Raw genomic sequence first — 21,448 nt, 5'->3', positions numbered from 1 at the left:
ACTTGAAAAACATAAATAATTTAAAACTATAAAAATATATTAATATTTTAAATAAATATATAAATATAAAGGGACGGGGATGGGGGCGGGGAGGGGAAAGGGCGGGGCAGAGAGGGGACACATGTATCCCCATCCCCGACCCGTCCCTCATTACATAAATTTTTTTAATCTCCATCTCTATCTCCTTTTCTATTTTTATCGAGGAATACCCTCCTCGTTAGGGTTGGAGAGAGTCAGGACCTCTAAAATTGGGCTCAAATTGTCATCCCTACTTCCAAAAGAAAAAAATGTTCCTCTTGTTCTTAGCAATTGTTATAGATCTTGTTAAACAGTGTTCTCCAGCAAAGATAATTATCCAAGAAGCATCTCTTCGGATGAAACTGTTTAAGCCATTTCGACTAACGACAACCACAAGACTAACAATCAAGGAACACTGATAGATTTTCCCGCCCGAGACTGTTATCATATCCTAATTAGCACAAATTAAGTTGGTAACGAAAAATCTCATCAATAACTTTCTTTCGCCTGAAATAGCACAGTGATCAATGCTAAAGATTCCTACTTAACACTTTTTTAGCTTCGGTGTTATTCTGCGGACTGCAAATGAGACCAGTATTCCTTCACAAGCTGCCCAAACAGAGAACCTTCCCGCTTCATCAACTTCATTGGCTCGTCATACTCCACTAACTTACCTGCAACATTAAAAAAAATAACTCATTGTTTAAAATATTTGAAGGTTTTGCCTTCAAATGACCCCAGATCAATGGCAGACATACTGCTTATAAAGAAGTTAAAAAGAGAACAAAAAATCACTCACCATCACTAATGGTGAGTACCACGGTGCAGTCCATCACGGTCGGTATCCTGTGAGCCACTGTGATCACAGTGCAATCTGCAAATTCTGTTCTAATAGTTTTCTGTAAAATGGTGTCAGTTGCATTGTCAATTGATGCAGTTGCTTCATCTAGCACCAATATCCGGCTTCTCCTTAAAAGTGCTCGCCCCAGACAAAATAATTGCCTTTGTCCCATGCTCCAGTTTGATCCATCTTCCACAACTAGAACCCATTTATAATTAAAATCACTATCAAAAATGAATCCGAGAACTGCATTAATCCCAGACTACATACCTGGCGAGTCAAGGCCCCCTTCTTTCTCCTGGACAGCTTCCCAGAGCTGACACTTTCGAAGAACCTGTCACAGTGTTTTGAAAATGATTAGCATGAATATCAACCAAGAGCAAGAAAATATTGAAATTTCTTTACCTCCCATATTTCTTGGTCTGTGTATTGAGATAAAGGATCCAAATTATATCTCACATTCCCATTGAAAAGTATAGGATCCTGAGGTATTATACCAAAACGCGACCTCAGGTCGTGAAGCCCGATCTTACTTATGTCAACACCGTCTACTATAATCGTCCCTCCTGCAGGCTCCACTGATCGAAATAGAGCGCCTATGAGAGTAGTCTTTCCACTGCCAGTTCGGCCAACAATGCCAATTTTGTGCCCTCCTTCAAATGTGCAGCTGATGCCCCGAAGGACCAGTGGCGCATCAGGCCTATATCTGATCTGTTTGATCTGCAAACTTGTCAGTATAGTAATCAATAATCCGAGAGAACATTAATGGATTTACAGTGAAAGTTTTACCTGTAATTCAGAAATATCCACTTTACCCACAGTAGGCCAGTCGGGTGGGGGGCGATTGTCTTCTATCACTTCAGGGGCTTCACTTGGTACATTCATGTATTGGTTTAGTCTTTCTACAGAAATGATATGATTTGCTAAAGTACACTGTTGTCTGATTGAGATAACGAGGTAACCATTCAGTGAAAGACCATAAGAAAGTGCCATCCCAATAAATCCTGCACATGAAAAGGTAACTGAATAGGAATTTGTAGCTAAATAGTACATCAAGAATTTATCTCCAAAACAAATTATGTTCATGGAATTTTGCGAATTCGAAGATAGCAATGGCTCTCTGAGGATACTAATAGTACTCACCAGGGCTAAAAGTTCCTGGAGGAAGTAAAACCATGCAAAGTGTTGCTGAGGAGATAACAGCTGCACTTAGTATTTCTATCCTTTGAATCAACCACTCATTTGCCGCAAAATTGTGGAAGAAAGGACTAGCATTGGTATCAATTAGATCAAGGGTCTTAGTAAAAAACCGTTGCTGCTGCTCAAAGGCCCTTATTGTCATGGCCCCTGCAATAGACTCAGCCAAATGATTTGCCACCAAGGATTTTGTTGTGCCATTGATGCGCATCAATTCTTTTGCCGTAGAAAAATAATATTTCTGCAAAAATGAGTTGCATTAATGATCATTAAAAATTGCCCATTTTTATGTAACTTTGCTACAAAAATTTACATATTATCACCTGCAACCGAATAGCCACCAGAATTACTGGCATTAAGACAAATAGAACTCGCCAGTTGACAACAGCTAGAACTCCAAGATTTGTATAAGCATTTATGGTAGACACAATAGCAGAGATTATACTAAATGGGACATCAAGGTCAACAATACTCAGATCAGAGGAGACCTATATGAGGACCAACATTCAAACAATAGAAGAAATATTAGTTTCATGAACCCTTTTGTAGACAAATTTTATGATCAAGATGCTTACCCGAGTAAGTATCCTTCCCAACGGTGTGGAGTCATAAAATGACATAGGTGCACGGAAAAGGGACTCCAAAAGCTGTGAAAATAAAGATTGTGACGATCGAAGACCTAAAACAACAGTAGAGAGACATCTACACACCAAAAACAGTGTTGAGCTAAATCCAATCAGTAAGTAAATGACTATCAACCGCAGTGTGCTAACATGAGGATTGTCAACATTGGAAGCCATCCAAGCGTTCTGTGATATCTGACCAATTGCAAATATAAGGTAAGAAAGACCTGCCACGGAGGAGAAGAAAAAGCCTTTGTTCTGTTTCAAATACAGAATGTATGGCTTGAACCCTGTGTCTCCCATTTCTCTCTCTTCTAGTTTTATCAGCTGTTCACCTTTGGATCCTGTAAATTGTTTTCCCACATAGCCCTTCTTGATCTCTTTAGCAGTTGTACCAAGCTTCTGAGAAGTAACCTCTGCAAGTCTCTCAGTACCAGCAGTTTCTTTGTGTGCATTGACAAGGTCCTGAAATTCTTTGCTTGTGTATAATAATTGATTATATGTAGCTGCCCGCATGATTCCCCCATCAGACATTAACTGTCAGAAAAATCAATTACTTCAAATAACTGATTGTACAAAACAGAATCTAACACTGTGAAAGTGGTTTATATATAATACTTAAGTTGCTAGGAATCAGAAGCTAAAAGAATAAAAAATGTTTGACAAAGGGGAGGAAGTTGCGAGTATACTAACCAAAACAGAATCAAATGCGGGCAGGAAATCAACTTGATGAGTCACAAGCAAAACTGCCTTTTCTGAAAGTGCTCCCATAACATATTCCTGCCCAGAATTTAAGTTAGCTTTCCTGAAAAACAAACTATAAAATTGAGAGCACGTTGAAAAACAAAAGCAGGTACATTAAATAGACTTGTAGCAGTATGAGCATCGACCGCACTGAATGGATCATCCAAGAGATATATATCAGCATCCTGATAGAGAGCTCGAGCAAGTTGAATTCTCTGCTTCTGTCCACCGCTTAAATTAATTCCTCTTTCACCTATTTCGGTGTGATCACCATAAGGAAGCAATTCCAGATCTTTGACCAAAGAACACCTTTCAAGCGTTTCTTGATATCTATAGCTATCCATAGCAGACCCAAATAAAATGTTCTCTCGTATGCTCCCAGTCTGGATCCAAGCTGTTTGAGAAACATAGGCTATCTTTCCATAAACTTGTATCTACAAATATCAAATATGGCAGGATTACAAATCAATATTAGAGCTTCTGAAATGCAAGACTTGCAAAAATTAGAAGTGCAGGAAACAAATGGGAAGAAAATTTTTAAACGGTTTGCATATATTTCATAATTATTTGAGATAAGATAAGAGCAGTAGCAACTTACTGTTCCTTCAATATTTGGAACTTCTCCAAGAATTGCTGCTAAAAGGGTTGATTTGCCTGAACCAACTTCTCCACATATAGCCACCTTTTCACCAGGTCTAGCCACTAAGCTTATATTCCTGAGTGTAGGCTTCAGAAAATTCTCCTCCCAAGTAAAATTGGCTGATTTAATGAAAATAGCATGGTTCACATTCTCCAAGTTTTCCTTCTGCCTCACATTTGCACTCTCTAGCTCTGGTGCCTCCAGGAACTTCACAATACGTGCAAATGCAACATTTGATTGAATAACAACTTCCGTAACATCATGTAAGTTCCTTATAGGGCCTTGAACAAGACGTAAAGTTGCAACACAAGTGAAAACATTACAAGCATATAGAGGAATCTTGAGGAAATAACATGCCACAAAGGTAGCAGCCGAAACCAAGACAGGTGATGACCAAAAGATAATGCTATTATATGCCTTTCGCAACTGCACTTCCGATAACCATTTATATTCCATCTTTCGTAAATTTTCAATGGCCTTCTTGAAATGGTTCTCCCATGCATACAATTTCAAAACCTTCATGCTCACAAGAGATTCAGTACTAGCCTTAAGTCTCTCATCTTGTGCAACCATGAGCTTGCTCTGGAACTTGTGTTGCAATTTTGCAAGTGGAGTGTTGCATAGCACAGTAAGAATTATAACCACCAAGGCTGCAAGGGTTGCTAACCCCACTGCACGGAAGAGAATTACGAGAGAAATAAAAAGCTGAAGAATTGTCGTCCAAGTTTGGTGAAACCAGAAAAGGAATTCTCCAATCCTGTAAGCATCCACCGTGACATAGTTAATTATCTCACCACCTGAGTGCATCAGCCTAGCAGCATTAGACAATCTCAATTGTTTCTTGTAAATGGCAGCTGTTAGCAAGGACCTCACTTTCAGACCAACTAGTTTGCTTCTGAAATACCACTGCCTTTGCGAGAAGGATTCTAAGCTCTTTGTAAGGAAAAGTGATATGACCAATACATAACCTTCATATACGAAACTTTTCTTTCCCTCAGCAACCACAATGAAGGTATTAAGTAGCAAAGGACCAGCAGAGACAGTGAGAATTTTTAGCAAAGCAAAGAACCCTGAAATCAAAATCTCTCTCCAGTGGCACATCATTATAGCCCTCAAAATTGATGGTTGAGATGATGGTTCGATTTGTTTCTGCTCGTTCAACTGATCTAAGAATTGAAGATAGCAGCTTTCTGCTCTATCTGTCTTGCGCAAACTGGGTATATCTTCATCCCCGAGAGTCTTCTCCCAGCCCCTTTTCATCAATGGATTCAACCACCAAAATGATAGTTTACTGAAGAAACCGGCTTCAGAAAATTGACTTACTTGGCCAACAGAATCAATGTCACCAGTGCCATTGGCCTCACTATTCAAAGGGTCATATAAACCACTTTGGCTAATTTTTGCGTCCCTCAACTCATATTTATTTCCCTTATAGGTGCATATCAGCAACAATGCTCCAGGTAAAGAAATAACATCCAAGGCTATTTTTATTGATATTTCTTTGCTAAGTGTGGCAGCGAAGATAGATAAAACAGAGACTATTGCAGAGAACAAAAAGGTGAGAGTGGACAGTAGCCGCATTGGTGATCGATGACCTCCTCTTAGGCTTATTGTCAAACTCACAACCAACCATGTGACACCTTGAATCAATGCCAGTAACCACCAATTCAAAGGCAGTGCAGTCTGAGTTTTCCTCAGCATCTCTTCTAAAATCCAAATGCCTAAGCCAATATACAATAATCCAAGGCTTCCATTGACAACTGCAGCTACTATCTGCATGGGTGTAAAACGTTGAAAATGTGCTGGAATGTGAAGCCTTTTTGAGGATGACTTCTGAATCAAATTGAATGAGAGGATGACCAGGAGCAAAATATCAAAGCAAGTGAAAAACGCTTGGTTGATACATGAATTTGGCTGAATAAAGAGCAAAAAGTCAAAATTGCATGGCTGTCCATCAGCGTCTGGACAACTGGATTCCCCACAGAACATTGTCCATAGATCCTTAATCATTTTTACCTTGCTCTTGAAATCCTGTATTGCATACCATGAAAGAATTATACATAATAAAAAAAGATCCATTTCTAAAGTCCAAAGTGTCCAATAAAAAAGAATTATAATCACTTTCTGATCTTTTGATTAAAAGACCCAATTAGGTTGTAAAAGTGTAAATTCTTACTACAATGATAAAGAAAAAGATCATGAATGTAAGTGAGAAATGACAAACCATACGACTTCAATAAGCTCCATGGAATGTAATAGTTTATAATTCTACTGAAGCAAAATTTAAGTAATTTCAAGTACAAAAATACAATGAGAAAGTCACAATATGTCCTGAAATTAAGTCCCTTACTAAGTACCGCAGAAGGAGCTTAAGTTCAGTTTTTCCTGTAAAAGTCTACTCAAATTCAAACCATTAACAACATTCGGAAACTGCAACAGAGCTCAGAAAGAGGGAGACTTGTTAGCTTGCATCAAAAACCTTCACTCTCATTCTCATGTATCAATCCCAGGAATAGAATTTCTAATATTGATTCTCTGATGCATTAAAATCTTGATGTGGGATCCAGGTAGACAATCCATTAGAGAAAAAGTACCCACTCAAAATATATTATGGGAAAGAAGCAAAACAACCAACCCACTCTCAACTCTTCATTCAAAAAAAGGATATTCAAATTTCTTTATGTCAGATTCACATGAAGACTGCATCACTTTGAAAAAGCCATTTCATATAGAGACCACGACCAAGACACTTAGATTCAAGAAGGAAAATATTATTTTCTCCATAACCCATATATAATATATGGTCATTAATCAAACACAGTGGCTTTAAGGTTTTGTGTTCTCATCCTCATAAAATTTGGACTCTCGAAGCTCAGACAAATTTCTCTGCGCCCAACTTTCTGGTACGAACACTTGAGACGATGGCATTGCCATGTCACAAAGCTTCCCTTAGACAAGACTTGACTCCACTGCATTGCAATTTCATAAACCCAGAATTCTCACAGAGAAGAGATATTAATAGTTTTCCCTTTTTTCATTTTTTTTTGTATTCATTTTCAATGTAAGGTCAACCGTCTTTCACTCTTTCCTTTTGTAGAGACATGAATGAAAATTAGAAGAAAGTTCTAAAAATAGACATTGATTCGCTGATAAGAGACTCCTATCAAACTGAGCAGGATCATGTAGTCAGGGCTCGTATCTAGGAGAAATAGAAGAGTTTCTTTCTATTCATTTTCACATTATCTTTATTACCATGAAATTGCATGATTGATAAAATTTATTTATAAGATTGACCTGCAAGCATCAAAACAAAACCCAATTGAAATAATTATAAATCACTTGTTCAGAACTTTTGATACATTATGAACAGAATATTATACAACAGGTGAGAAAATTCAGTTCAATCTATGGACCTTTCGGGCAATTTTAATTTTTGTCATATTTTCCTTCTATGTTTCAAGTTCAAAGCATTGGAAGATAGTGGTCTTGTGAGTTTCCACATAACTTATGCAGGACAGAAGAAGCTGTTGAAATTCCAATGAAAAATGGTGCAACATAGCTCATTGCTTTAGATAAATAAGAAAGCATAAGAACTTGGATACATCTAAGGAAAATTGCAAGCACAATTACTGTTATCAGCCTTGCACAACTAGTGCAGCCAGCCTTACCACCATATTTACACCTTTTGTTACCATATCTACACCTTTTGTTAGTCTTCAATGTAAAATCATTTCATCAATGTAATTCTACTCGTTTTGTTTTTATTTTTCACAACCTGATATGTGTGAAGCGTATAATGTTTCATGGATTTCATTTTTCTGCCAACTTCTCTTTGAATTGTAATATGTTAGGTACCTGCGCTGCAGCCTCACTTACAAGCTCTCACCTGGAGCGTGTGTTCTCTTCAGATAATGTAATTTCGGAACAGTTGTAATTAACAATCTAAAGTTGGCACTCACTCAATGGAACAGTAAATAGTTCATAAAGAAATAATCCAAATGTGTTCATTTATTCATCAAGTCAAAAGCAAATCACAATAACAAGGTCCTCATTTTCAACTAAGCAAATCCCAACAACAGAGTCATTACATTCAACTGAAAATAATTTGTCAAACTACCCAGAAGGTGTTTCCCATTTTCCCTAGGCAATTCTAGAGGCCTAGCGCTCTCCCACTTACGTCCTGCCTTCCTTCTTTTCTCTCCCCTCCCTTTCTGTGCCTGCCTCCTCCCTTTTATTGTTATCCTGCGATTCCTCCTTTTCTGCTGGTGGTCCTGATGCCTGCCTGCATGCCTTCTGCTCCACTCTTGCACAGCCACCTGTCTCCCCATAAATTGATTTGTTGTAGAGCTTACTTCCGCCACGTGCCCTTCCTCCCTGTGCTTCCTTTTTACGCTTGATGTATACTCGGGACCTAACATAATATCATTGTAATGTTGATTGAGCCGGGACCTTACTAACTGTCGCTCTACTACTGATTATTGTTTTTTTCTTGATTTATTATTTTTCCTATAGTATACTGAGAAGCAAATTGCTGTCTACCACTCTAACACTAAGACTAAATATCGAGCACATGTAGATGCAACATCGAAGCAACTGTTGCTACGATGACTCCTTTAAAATACAGAAGTTTCTCATCACTTAACATTCCAATTCATTGTGATAATCAAAATGCTATACACATAGCTTATAACAATGTATTTCATAAATATAATAAACACACTGAAATTGAATATCATTCTATTTTTCACGATTTGCTCATGTTGCTACTACATACTAGAAAACAGAGACTTTTACTTAATCATATTCACTTAGACAATTTCTTACACAAATGTCCAATCTCAACTCGATTTCTACATTACTACCTTGAGTTTGTAGGGGTGTTAATTAATGTGGATGTCACCAACCAAATCACAATTAGTGTGACCAATTTGTTGACGCAATTAGTTAGCTTGAGCTTTTGTTACAAAACTAAACTTTATAAATGACTAACGATAAGTTGTTGATATCCTAGTTAGTAAAAACACAAATTATTCGTATTTTAAATACACTATTCTGAATTTTTGAACCCAAAATATATTAAATGCGTATTTTTGATCTTTTTGTGTATTTTTTAAAATATAAAAATGTGTTTTACATTTTCAATTAATTATCATAATATCATAATTATATCAAATAAAAAACACAATTTTTTGCGCTCCAAATCTATAATCTTTCTTGATAATTTTTAATGATGTTTGAATTTTGATCATATATTATATTTTATTATGTTTAACAATCATTTAAATGTTTTACATTTAAATTGTTAACTAGAAGATCTATGAAAAGTATTAAAATTATATTTAATATTATCATATTTTTTAAAACGTATTATTGACAATGTATCATATTAAACTTGTATACATATATTTCATATTTTTTTTATATCCAAATTTTATGAGCATTTTTTTATAAACGTATTTTTCATCATTTATATTATTATACCTATATGATTTTCATATGATTTTTTTCTCATTTCCGTATTTACTAATTATGATTGATAATAATAACTAATACTGTTAACAAACAATATACATTTTAGATTGTAAAATTTAAAAACAAAACTATAATAAGATAATATCTTACACAATAGGTTGGATTGTTGAACTAAACGTTACGTAGCTCTTTTGAGTTTCGACTCATCTTAAGTTCCACTTAATTAAGGAATTCCCATCAAGAATAGTGCACCACAGGTAGCTCTTTCGAGCTTCGACTCATCTTAAGTTTCACTTAATCACGGAATTCCCACCAAGAATAGTGCACCAGGGCTCACTACTTTTGCCCCATACTTGAATATAGCTAATGCAACCAACTGAAGGAACAAATGTTCTCTTGTTATCTGCTCTGTAGCCTCATATATTACAGCAATACTATACATCTACTTGCAATTCTAGCTGCCAAGGCAATAGATACAAGAAATATTGTTTCAGTTTAATGTAAATCTGCAGATTTCAAATGAGACCAGTATTCCTTCACAAGCTGCCCAAACAGGGAACCTTCCTGCTTCATCAACTTCATTGGCTCATCATACTCTACTAGCTTTCCTGCAACATAGAAAATACTCTTGTTTAAATATCTAAATTATATTTAAAAAAAAAAACGAAGATATGCAGGGAAAATTTGTAGATTCTTCATTAAGTTATATTATTACCAGATGAAGCTTGAAAACAGAACTCAGACACTCACCATCACTAATGGAAAGTACCATGTTGCAATCCATCACCGTTGGTATCCTGTGAGCTACTGTGATCACAGTGCAATCGGCAAATTCAGTCCGAATAGTTTTCTGTAAAATGGTGTCAGTTGCATTGTCAATTGATGCAGTTGCTTCATCTAGCACCAATATCCGGCTTCTCCTTAATAGTGCACGCCCCAAACAAAATAGTTGTCTTTGCCCCATGCTCCAGTTTGATCCGTCATCCACAACTATATAACCAATTCATAGTTAATATCACTATCAAATATAAAAGCCTGAAAAAATTATAGATGCCATAATACTTACCTAAGGAATCAAGGCCTTCTTCTTTCTCCTGGACAGCTTCCCGAAGCTGACATTTTCCAAGCACCTATAAAAAGTGCCCAAAAAATTATTAACATGCGGATGCCAAAAAAGAAAAGCACGTAAAAGAACAAGAATTTCGTTTTAAGCATCTGTTAGATCGTAAACATCAACATGGAGCAAACGGTATGGAAACTTACCTCCCATATTTCCTTGTCTGCATGTTCAGATAAAGGATCTAAATTATATCTCACAGTGCCATTGAAAAGTGTAGGATCTTGAGGAATTATACCAAAACGTGACCTCAGATCATGAAGCCCAATCTTACATATATCAATGCCATCTACTATAATCTTCCCTCCAGCAGGCTCGACTAATCGAAATAGGGCACCTATGAGAGTGGTCTTTCCACTGCCAGTTCGGCCAACAATACCAATTTTGTGCCCTCCTTCAAATGTGCAACTGATGCCCCGAAGAACAAGTGGTGCATCAGGCCTATATCTAATCTGTTGATCAACAAATTTCTTAGTACACAAATCACCATTCAGACACAATATTAAAGAACATTATAAATTTTTACCTGTAAATCACAGATATCCACTTTCCCCACAGCAGGCCAGTTGGATGGGGGGCGGCTGTCTTCTATCACTTCAGGGGCTTCACTTGGTACATGCATGTATTGGTTTAATCTTTCTACAGAAATGATGTAATTTGCTATAGTACACTGGTTTTGGATAGACATAACCAAGGAAATATTTAGGGAAAGACCATAGGAAAGTGCCATCCCAATAAATCCTGTACATAAAAGAAGTATTTGAATAGCAGTTAGTAGCTTAATAATATACAAAGAATAAGTCTAAAAAATTATTTCAGATGCTAAAACACGTCCATGGATATCTGCAAATTAGAAGATGGCAATGACTTTCTAAAGATACTAATAGTACTCACCTGGGCTAAAAGTTCCAGGAGGAAGCAAAACCATGCAGAGTGCTGCTGAGGAGATAACAGCTGCACTGAGTGTTTCTAACCTTTGAATCAACCACTCATTTGCAGCAAAACTGTGGAAGAAAGGACTAGCATTGGTATCAATGAGATCAAGGCTCTTTGCAAAAAACCTCTCTTCCTCCTCAAAGGCTCTTATTGTTGTAGCTCCTGCCATCGACTCGGCCAAATGATTTGCCACCAAGGACTTGGTTGTGCCATTGATCCGCATCAATTCTTTTGCAGAAGAAAAATAATATCTCTGAAAAAAAAAAGAGAACTTATATAATAATTAGTAAATTTATTTGTTAAGGTTCATCGTGACAACTCATTACAAAATTTGCATAATATTACCTGCAAGCGAATGGCCACAAAAATCACTGGTATTGAGACAAACAAAACTTGCCAGGTGACAACAGCTAGTACTCCAAGATTACTATAAGCATTAGTGGTAGCCCCAACAGCAAAGATTAAACTGAATGGAACATCAAGATCAACAATACTCAGATCGGAGGAGACCTATATTAAGGACCAACATTCAAACATTTGAAAAAAATTAGTTTCATCAACCCCTCTTGTAGGAAAACATTTTATGATCTAGATGCTTACCCGACTAAGTATCCTTCCCAAGGGTGTGGAATCATAAAATGACATAGGTGCACGGAAAAGAGAATTTAGAAGCTGTGAAAATAAGGATTGTGATGACCGAAGACCTAAGAAAACAGTAGAGAGAGATCTAGATAGCAAAACTGCTAATGAAGCAAATCCAATTGCTAAGTAAACTACTATCAGCCGCAATGTGCTAACATGAGGATTATCTACATTGGAAGCCATCCAAGTGTTCTGTAAAATCTGACCAAACACGAATACAAGGTGAGAAAGACCAGCCAAGCTGAAGAACAAAAAGCCTTTGTTCTGTTTCAGATATTGTATGTATGGCTTCAACCCTGTGTCTCCTATTTCTCTCTCTTCTTGTTTTATCAGCTGATCACCTTTGGATGCGTTATATTGTTTGTCCACATAACCCTTCCTGATCTCCTTAGTAGATGTACCATGCTTCTGAGAAGAAACCTCAGCAAGTCTCTCAGAACCAGCAGTTTCTTTGTGTGCATTGACAAGGTCCAGAAATTCTTTACTTGATGACAATAATTGATGATAAGAAGCAGCCTGAAGGATTTCCCCATCTGACATTAACTGTAAGAAAAATCAAGATTACTACTGATAACTCATAGAGAAATCATCAAAAAAGAAAAACTGCAAAAGAATTTGCACAAAGCCATACATTTCAATTAGCTATTTTGACTTGCACGGTCACTATGTGTTCTTTGTCTGACCAGATTTTTCATTACATTAGAGTAAGAAGCCGAGTATTAAGACTGAACAACACTAAAAATGTACTCTTTCATAGGCTACTTGATGAATAGAAACCAAAACAATTACTCCTAATAACTTACAGAATCTAATACAGAACTAAATACTATATTCCAAAAAGCTTGGAGAACTTTGAGCATAGAAAAACAAAATAATGCAAATGCCATCAAATTGCAGAAAAAGAAATTATCCAATAAATGGTTTGAGATAAAGCTACAAGAAAGTATGTTCTAGAAATTCAATTACTTTGTTTTAGATTAAGCAACTAAGCCCTTAAAGTTACAACATAACAGATATCTAACACTGAAAGTGCTCCAGCCATAATGACATTGCAAATGGATATAGAAAATCCAGACCACAAAAAAATCTTTAATTTACTTAGAAACACAGAAGCAAAGAGTAGAAAACAGTTTGAGAGTTCACTAACCAAAACAGAATCAAAAGCGGGCAGGAAGTCAACTTGATGAGTAACAAGTAAAAGTGCCTTCTCTGAAAGTGCTCCCATAACATATTCCTGCCAGAGTTTAAGTTAGCTTTCCCAAAAATCAAGTTATTATATAGAGATCATGTTGAGGAAAGAAAAGCAGTTACATTAAATAAACTTGTAGCTGTATGAGCATCCACAGCACTGAATGGATCATCCAACAAATATATATCAGCATCCTGATAGAGAGCACGGGCCAATTGAATTCTCTGCTTCTGACCACCACTCAAATTAACTCCTCTTTCTCCTATTTCAGTGTGATCACCATAAGGAAGCAACTCAAGATCTTTGACCAAAGAACACCTTTCAAGTGTTTCTTGGTATCGTTGGCCATCCATAGAAGACCCAAATAAAATGTTCTCTCTTATGCTTCCAGTTTGGATCCAAGCTGTCTGAGAAACATAGGCTATCTTTCCATACACTTGAATCTGAAGATATTAAAAATGACAGGTTTGGAATAGATCTTAATGCTTGTAAAATGCAAGATTACAAAATTTCTAAGTGCAGACCAACATATCAGGAGAAAATAATAAAATGGTTTACAAGTATTCCACAACTACAGAATATTGGTTAAGAACAGTGGCAACTTACAGTTCCTTCAGTTTTTGGAACTTCTCCAAGAATTGCTGCTAAAAGGGTAGATTTTCCCGAACCAACTTCTCCGCATACAGCTACCTTTTCGCCAGGTCTAACCTCTAAGCTTATATTCCTGAGTGTGGGCTTCAAAGAATTCTCCTCCCAAGAAAAATTTGCTGATTTGATTAAAATGGCATGGTTTAAATTCTCCAAGTTGCCTTTTTGCCTCACAGTTGCCCTCTGTAGCTCTGGTGCCTCAAGGAAGTTCACAATACGTGAAAATGCAACCTTTGCTTGAATAATAACTCCAATAACATCAGGGATCATTCTTATAGGATCTTGAACAAGACGTAAAGTCGCAACAAAAGTGAAAACATTACTAGCATAAAGAGGAATCTTGAGGAAATAACATGCACCAAAGGTGGCAGCTGAAACCAACACAGGAGATGACCAGAAGAGACAGCTATTATATGCCTTTCGTAGCTGCACTGCTGATAACCACTTATATTCCACCTTCCGTAAGTTTTCAATGGCTTTCTTGAAATGGGTTTCCCATGCATACAATTTCAAAACTTTCATGTTCACAAGGGCCTCTGTACAAGCCTTAAGTCTCTCATCCTGTGCAACCATGAGCTTGCTTTGGAACTTGTGTTGCAGCTTTGCAAGTGGAGTGTTGCATAACACGGTGAGGATTATAACCACCAAGGCTGCAAGGGTTGCTAACCCCACTGCACGGAAGAGAATTACGAGGGCAATACAAAGCTGCAGACTTGTCGTCCAAGTCTGGTGGAACCAGAAAGGGAATTCTCCAATCCTGTAAGCATCCACTGTAACATAGTTCATTATCTCACCACCTGAGTGCATCAACCTGGCAGCATTTGACAGTCTCAATTGTTTCTTGTAAATGGCAGCTGTGAGCAAAGACCTCACTTTCAGACCAATTAGTCTGCTTCTGAAATACCACTGCCTTTGTGATAATGATTCTAAGCTCTTCGAAAAGAAAAGTGATACAGCCAACACATAACCTTCATATTTGAAAGCTGAGTTTCCCTCAGCAACCAAAATGAAGGCATTCAGTAGCAGAGGACCAGCTGAGATGGTAAGAATCTTTAGCAAAGCAAAGAATCCAGACATGAAAATATCTCTCCAGTGGCATATTATTATTGTCCTCAAGATAGATGGTTGAGATGACGGTTCAAGTTGTTTCTGTTTGTTCAACTGATACAGGAATTGAAGATAACAGCTTTCTGCTCGATCTGCCTCACGCAAACTGGGTATGTCTTCCTCCTCAAGAGTCTTCTCCCTACCCCTTTTCATCAATGGATTCAGCCACCAAAATGATAATTTACTGAAGAAACCAGCTTTGGAAAATCCAGTAACTTGACCAACAGAATCAACTTTACTTACCCCACTGGCCTCACCATTCAAAGGGACATATAGATCAGTTTCAGTAGCTTTTGTGTCACTCTCTTCAAGGTTATTTCCCTTATAAGCACATAGCAGTAACAACAAAGCCCCAGGGAAAGAAAGAACATCTAAGGTTATTTTTATTGATATTTTTTTGTTAAGTATGGCAGCAAAGATAGATAAAACACATACAATTCCAGAGAATAAGAAGGTAAGAATGGACAGTAGCCGCATAGGTGCTCTCGGAAGATGGCTTCCCCTTAGGCTTATTGTCACAGTCACAACAAACCATGTGACACCTTGAATCAGTACTAATAACCACCAATTCAAAGGTGATGCTGTCTGAGTTTTCTTCAGCTTCTCTTCCAAAATCCAAATGCCTAAAACCAGATACACTAATCCAACACATCCATTGAGCACCGCAGCTACTATCTGCAGTAGTGTCAATGGTTGAAATCGTGCCACAATGTGAAGCCTTTTTGATGAAGACTTCTGAATCAAATTGAATAAGAGCATGAACAGAAGCAAAACATCAAAGCAAATGATCAATGCATGATTAATACATGAATTTGGTTTACTGAAACACAAATTGTCAGAATTGTATGGCTTCCCAGAATTATCCGAAGAAATAGATTCCCCACAGAACAACAACCATAGATCCTCCATCATTTTTTTGAATCTTTTTTCCTTGCTCTGCAAGACCTGATTTACCAACAAAGATTCATAAATTATTACTAAATGATCAAATCAGCCAATTAAAAGAATTATTATCAATTTTTATCCTTTGATTGAAAGAAACAATTAGGCAGCTAAAAGTGCAAATCCTCGACAAGGGTAAAAAAGAAAAAGATCATCAATAGAGCTTAGTAGTTTGCATTGTCACCGAAACAAAACTGAAGTTAGTCCATGTACAAAAAGATAACGAGAAGTCCATGATACCTCAAAAATAGCCTCAAATAAGGACACTTTTATTCTCCACCTTCTCTTTCTCTAACTCAGAGTACTCTATAAGAAGCTGAGGTGCAAATGTTCCTGTAAACATTCACACAAATTCAAACCGTGAAAAAACCAGCCTCCATCAACAAAATTTCTGAAACAGCAATAGAGGCAAGAGAGAGAAAGAGAGAGATGTAAGCTTGTATCCAAAACGTCTCACTGACAGTCTCATATTTCAATCCCAGGAAGAGAATTCTAATATGGGTTCTTTACTACATTAAAATATTACTGTAAGAACCAGATAGACACTCCCTTTAAAAATAATAATAATAAAATTACGCAACTACGGGGAAAATTTGTTTTTTCCAAAGCAACGTTTAAAGAAAGAAAGAACGAAAGAAAGTACCCTAGTCTCACTCTAGTTTTTTTAAACCAAGCAAGGAAATTAACACGCATTTATTGAAATACGCCAAAATTCTGATGTAAGATCAACAGTGGATACGGGGCATTTCTTTGAAAGGCGAATTTTAAAGAACAAGAATTCAAAACGAATTAAACAACTGCTACATTTTGACAACATTTTCTACCACAATCAAAACAAGATAAATTAAATTTAAAAAAAAAACAACTGACCCTCTTCTCCAGTGCTTTCTTATTGACAGTTTATTTCATAAACATTTATAAAACTGATAATTAAGTCTTAAAGGGCAGTCTTTGTTCTTGCAGTTTTGTACGTTTTGTGTGTCTGGTTCTGGGTAGATGCAAAAGCATGGAAGTTTGAAGGAAGCGGCATTGCCGGATTGAAGATTTATAATAAGTAAAAGGAAAAGAACAAGGTGAGGAGAAAAAGCTTGAAACTGAATAGGATGTCGTCATGGCTGACGTCGATGATAAGTGGACGTGCTGCCTTGTCTTCTTCCTTGTTTCCTCTGATCACTTTTGCTTTAAAAAAACACGTGGCTATTAATAACCGTCGCTCGAATTGTTTACACGTAAATCGGGGCCGATTCTCACTCGTCATATTCGCCACTTGCGATAAGATGCTTCACCATCGTCGTCTCAGCTTCAAATCCCCGCCTCATTTTCAAATCTCATCAACCATTCTACGGCAGAACGGCCTTTCCCAGCCCATTTCTTCTTACCATAAAATGAAGTATACACATAGTTATCACTCATACAATACATGACATGAATAATATATATTATTTTATATATCAAATTAATATGATATAATATATATATCATATAATATAATATATATTTTATAATATTATACATATTACGGATATAAGTTGATACATTTAAAAAAAAAAGTGATATAATAAAGTTTATATGATACATCTTAAATTTTCAAAGATGTCTGTGATAATTTATAAAATAGTGATGTATCAATTAATTTTTTTTATTATTTTTATTATTTTATTTTTTAAAAGTTGTATCAGATACGATACGATATAATATAAGATATGAAAAATTAGATTTTTTAATACACAATATAATATGTGATTCATATATGATAAGTATACACACTTTTAAGTATATAAATAGTTTCACACTTTTGAATATACAAATAGTTATGTATATGATGTATATATTAGCGTATATATAACAATAAAATTATATATATAATTTTATCTATAAATAATAATATATTATTATATGATTAAATATTATTTTATTTTTAATTTAAAATTATCAAATTATATTCAATCACATAATAATATATTATTATTTATATATATAATACTATTTTATATATAATATAATTCTCAAATAAGGAAAACAACTTGGAATATATGATTTTTTTTAACTAACAGCTTTTACTTGAGTCAGTCTGTCATACAATTAAAATCTGAGTCCTGTAAACAATGCTAAAACCATTATAAACGGTAAGTCTAGATGGGAACATATATATTTTTTATATATGGTTTAAATATATAAATAATAAATTATTATTTAATAAATAATTTTAAATTTAAAAATAAAATAATATCACATCAGATGTATATATATATATTACTCTTTTACCGATTCACGAGTCAGATAAAGAGGGAGCTGCATGTGGCGGGGAAGGTGAGACGTTCACATGTTGACGGCATCCAAAACATGACAACTTGTTGTGTCAAAGTTGACTTTCCAGCACATTTACTGAGGTTGTCTTCTATGTAATCATGTTCCATCAACATGTTTTTAGACTAAGGCCCTCGACCAGAGCAAACTTTGATGAAATGTTATTTTTTATCTTTTAAATTTGAATTTTATTTTTTCACAACTCCGTTTGATTGGTTAATTATTTTTTTATAATAACAATTTGTTGCCAAGAATTTATTAAACTTCATCTATTTTTATGGTTTATAATTATAAAAATTTAAAAAAATAAAGCTATACAATAAAAAGGAATTGACACGATACTTGTGTCAACACCAATCATTTAAAAATAAATAATACTTAATTTTTATTTAAATTTTTTACAAATTAGTTCAAGTTTATTAGACTTTTTTTTAATATTATTCGAATTCAATTTATTTAAAAAGAGTTAAACTAAATTTTAAACTCAGTTTGATATTATAATTAAGAAAAAATTAAAATGAGGTTAAATGATATAATTTTACTCTATTTGTGTTGAATTTTTCTAAGATTACAAATTTAACAAACCAAACATTTATCAAATTCGAGTTTACTTGAGTAAAATTTATTTTTGGCTCGTTCAAACCTAATTTATTTTCAAGTTTGAATAAATTTTATTCGAATTTAGTCTCATCTTTGAGAGACAACGTAATATAACTAATACATCTCAAAGAACACCTTGAGATCAATAACTTATGTTGTTTACTTCATTCAATATTTATTGTATTCATCTTTTTTAGGATATATATCACCTAATAGTTATACTTTTAATGTAAATATTCTAACCATTAGGTTAAACAATAATAAAAATTTTATGTTTGGACTATTTATCCATATTACAGATTGATACGTAGATTCTTGTTATTATTATTATTATGACATAATATAACTTACGTAAAACTCTGAATTATAAATATTAATTAATAACAAAAAATTTTATTAACACACGTAAAAAATACCCGTGCTACTAACTTTAACTATAAGATCACTTTCAAAATAAATTGAATCAAATAGAGTCAGGAAAAAAAAAATCAGGGGGGCATTGCACACAACATTAAATTCAATGATGACATGACAAAAGTTAGGTACTAGTAAGACTATTTAGTAGTATCTTTTTCCGGGAAAATCCTTGGGAAGGTAAAATGTGGCTTTGATTGGAAAAAGTAGGGAAAATGCCAAGAAAGTATAAAAAAGTACAAGGTAAATTGACAAGTATGTGAATCCATAGTTTGCTTTGACACTTCAACAACCAAAGATTTGTTTAAGGTTGTGGAAGTGGAGGGAGTGGAGTCAGTGACGAAGATGGATACCATAGAGGAACAGTTTGTATCTAAGGGTGCGTTTGGTTGAGGATTTTTAAAATTACTTTGGTAATCTATCTTTTATTTTTTTATTTGGTTTGTCAATAAAAAAATATTACAATAATCTTCTATTACCAATGCTAACGTGGCAGGTAATATAAGTGGTAATCTGATTACCACATTCACCTTAGGTATTTAAAAATTACTGGGGTAATCTTGAGTTTATTATAGAAAAATTATTATTTATTAATTTTTTGAGATAAAAATAAATTTATTTTTAATTAATATGACAAATAATATAAAAAATATTTAAAAATAATTATATTCAAGGGCATTTAAGTAAAATAATTTACTAGTAATCTTTTACTACTTTTAACTAAACACAATAATTATTTATACCTATCAAATTTTATCAAGTATAGCAATCATTTATATCCAGTAATCTTCTAAGTAATCTATCTTCAAGATAATCTTTTTATTTTAGTAATCAAATATTACCCAAACCAAACGTCCCCTAAAGTGTTTGGTGGAATTCTTAATACAATTAGAACTTGGGATATATTCTTCAAGATTTGCTGTTTCCCTTAGATGTTTTTTGACTACCAAATGAGAAATGAAAAAATAAAAAATATATGAAATGATTTGAGTAAAAATATAATTTATTTGTATTATTAGAGGTGTAGATAACATTAATTCTTTTATATATTATATAAAATAACAAAAATATTGTTTGACAGTTAAAATTAATGTTTAACTTTGATGAATGAGTAGAAAAATAAACTTTTTAGCTTAAAGGGTAAAAAAATAATTTTTTAAAATTTGGGTGGAAAATGTTATTTGTGAATTTTTAAAATTACAATATTGTTCAGTAGATAAAACCCAAATTTTAAGTACAAAAAAATATTTAACGATTTTATTGAAATTATTTTTATTATTAATTGGTCAAATAAAGATTAATTATGTTGCATGTGTCCAAGTATCTGTCTAATTTCTATTATCCTAAGGCCAGAAGACTTATTCTCATCTAAGGTTTATTCTATTCTCAAACTCTAATTTATAAAGTTTTAAAAATTTAAATACTCACTCATAAATTATTTAAGATATCAAAATTCATTAGTTTTAGGAATAAAATCGTTATTTAACTTGTAATATTAAAAAATATAAAAGTTTATATAATTTTCTCTCTTTAGTTTTTTTAAAACCAATTTTTCCTAATATTAAGTTTTGAAAAGTTAAATTTTCTCATCTAGGGTTTTAAATTTCTCTAATGATTTCCTGATAAATAGGGGTTGTTCTCTCCCTCCTGACAATGTCTTTCCCTCTTTAGGGCTCTCTTCTGATAGACGACGAAGGATTTGACAAATCCTTTTCCAAACTAAAGAGGACAAATGATATAAACTTTTATATTTTTTAATACCATTGATTTAATGACGATTTTACTCTTAAAACTCACAGATTTTTTTAACTTTAATAAAATACGAATAAATATTTGAGTTTTTAAAACTTTACCGGTAGAAATTTAGGAATAGGCTAAGCATTGGGTTTTGGCCCTTATCTTAACTTATGACTTTATGCAAATGCTATTGTCTTGTGAAACATGTTTTCCTCTATTTTCCGTATAATGAGATTTTCTAAAGCTTATTATTACGTATTATTTACCATTAATT

The 21,448-nt window shown here is 34.3% G+C and overlaps 2 protein-coding genes across 2 annotated transcripts; both read right to left on the bottom strand.

Annotated features, from left to right (window-relative positions):
• Positions 1 to 281: 281 nt before the first annotated feature.
• LOC123198027 (ABC transporter C family member 10-like) lies at positions 282 to 6,073 on the bottom strand. Its single transcript, XM_044612596.1, has 11 exons — positions 4,022 to 6,073; positions 3,537 to 3,857; positions 3,373 to 3,459; positions 2,632 to 3,216; positions 2,380 to 2,544; positions 2,003 to 2,297; positions 1,649 to 1,863; positions 1,265 to 1,570; positions 1,130 to 1,193; positions 818 to 1,057; positions 282 to 692 (listed from the first exon to the last, which is right to left on the bottom strand). The coding sequence occupies exons 1-11, from the start codon at positions 6,071 to 6,073 to the stop codon at positions 586 to 588; spliced, it is 4,437 nt and encodes a 1,478-aa protein (XP_044468531.1). The 3' UTR covers positions 282 to 585.
• A 3,781-nt stretch (positions 6,074 to 9,854) lies between these two features.
• On the bottom strand, positions 9,855 to 16,644 carry LOC123197734 (ABC transporter C family member 10-like). Its single transcript, XM_044612090.1, has 12 exons — positions 16,357 to 16,644; positions 14,026 to 16,119; positions 13,542 to 13,862; positions 13,378 to 13,464; positions 12,189 to 12,773; positions 11,934 to 12,098; positions 11,547 to 11,841; positions 11,179 to 11,393; positions 10,799 to 11,104; positions 10,602 to 10,665; positions 10,286 to 10,525; positions 9,855 to 10,143 (listed from the first exon to the last, which is right to left on the bottom strand). Exons 2-12 carry the CDS (start codon positions 16,084 to 16,086, stop codon positions 10,031 to 10,033), a joined length of 4,452 nt encoding a protein of 1,483 aa, XP_044468025.1. The 5' UTR covers positions 16,087 to 16,119; positions 16,357 to 16,644; the 3' UTR covers positions 9,855 to 10,030.
• Positions 16,645 to 21,448: the final 4,804 nt, after the last annotated feature.

This window comes from Mangifera indica, chromosome 15 (assembly GCF_011075055.1).
Source record: "Mangifera indica cultivar Alphonso chromosome 15, CATAS_Mindica_2.1, whole genome shotgun sequence".
Classification (NCBI taxonomy): domain Eukaryota; kingdom Viridiplantae; phylum Streptophyta; class Magnoliopsida; order Sapindales; family Anacardiaceae; genus Mangifera; species Mangifera indica.
Note: the sequence above shows the minus strand (reverse complement) of the source record. Positions and strands in the feature narration are given on the sequence as shown.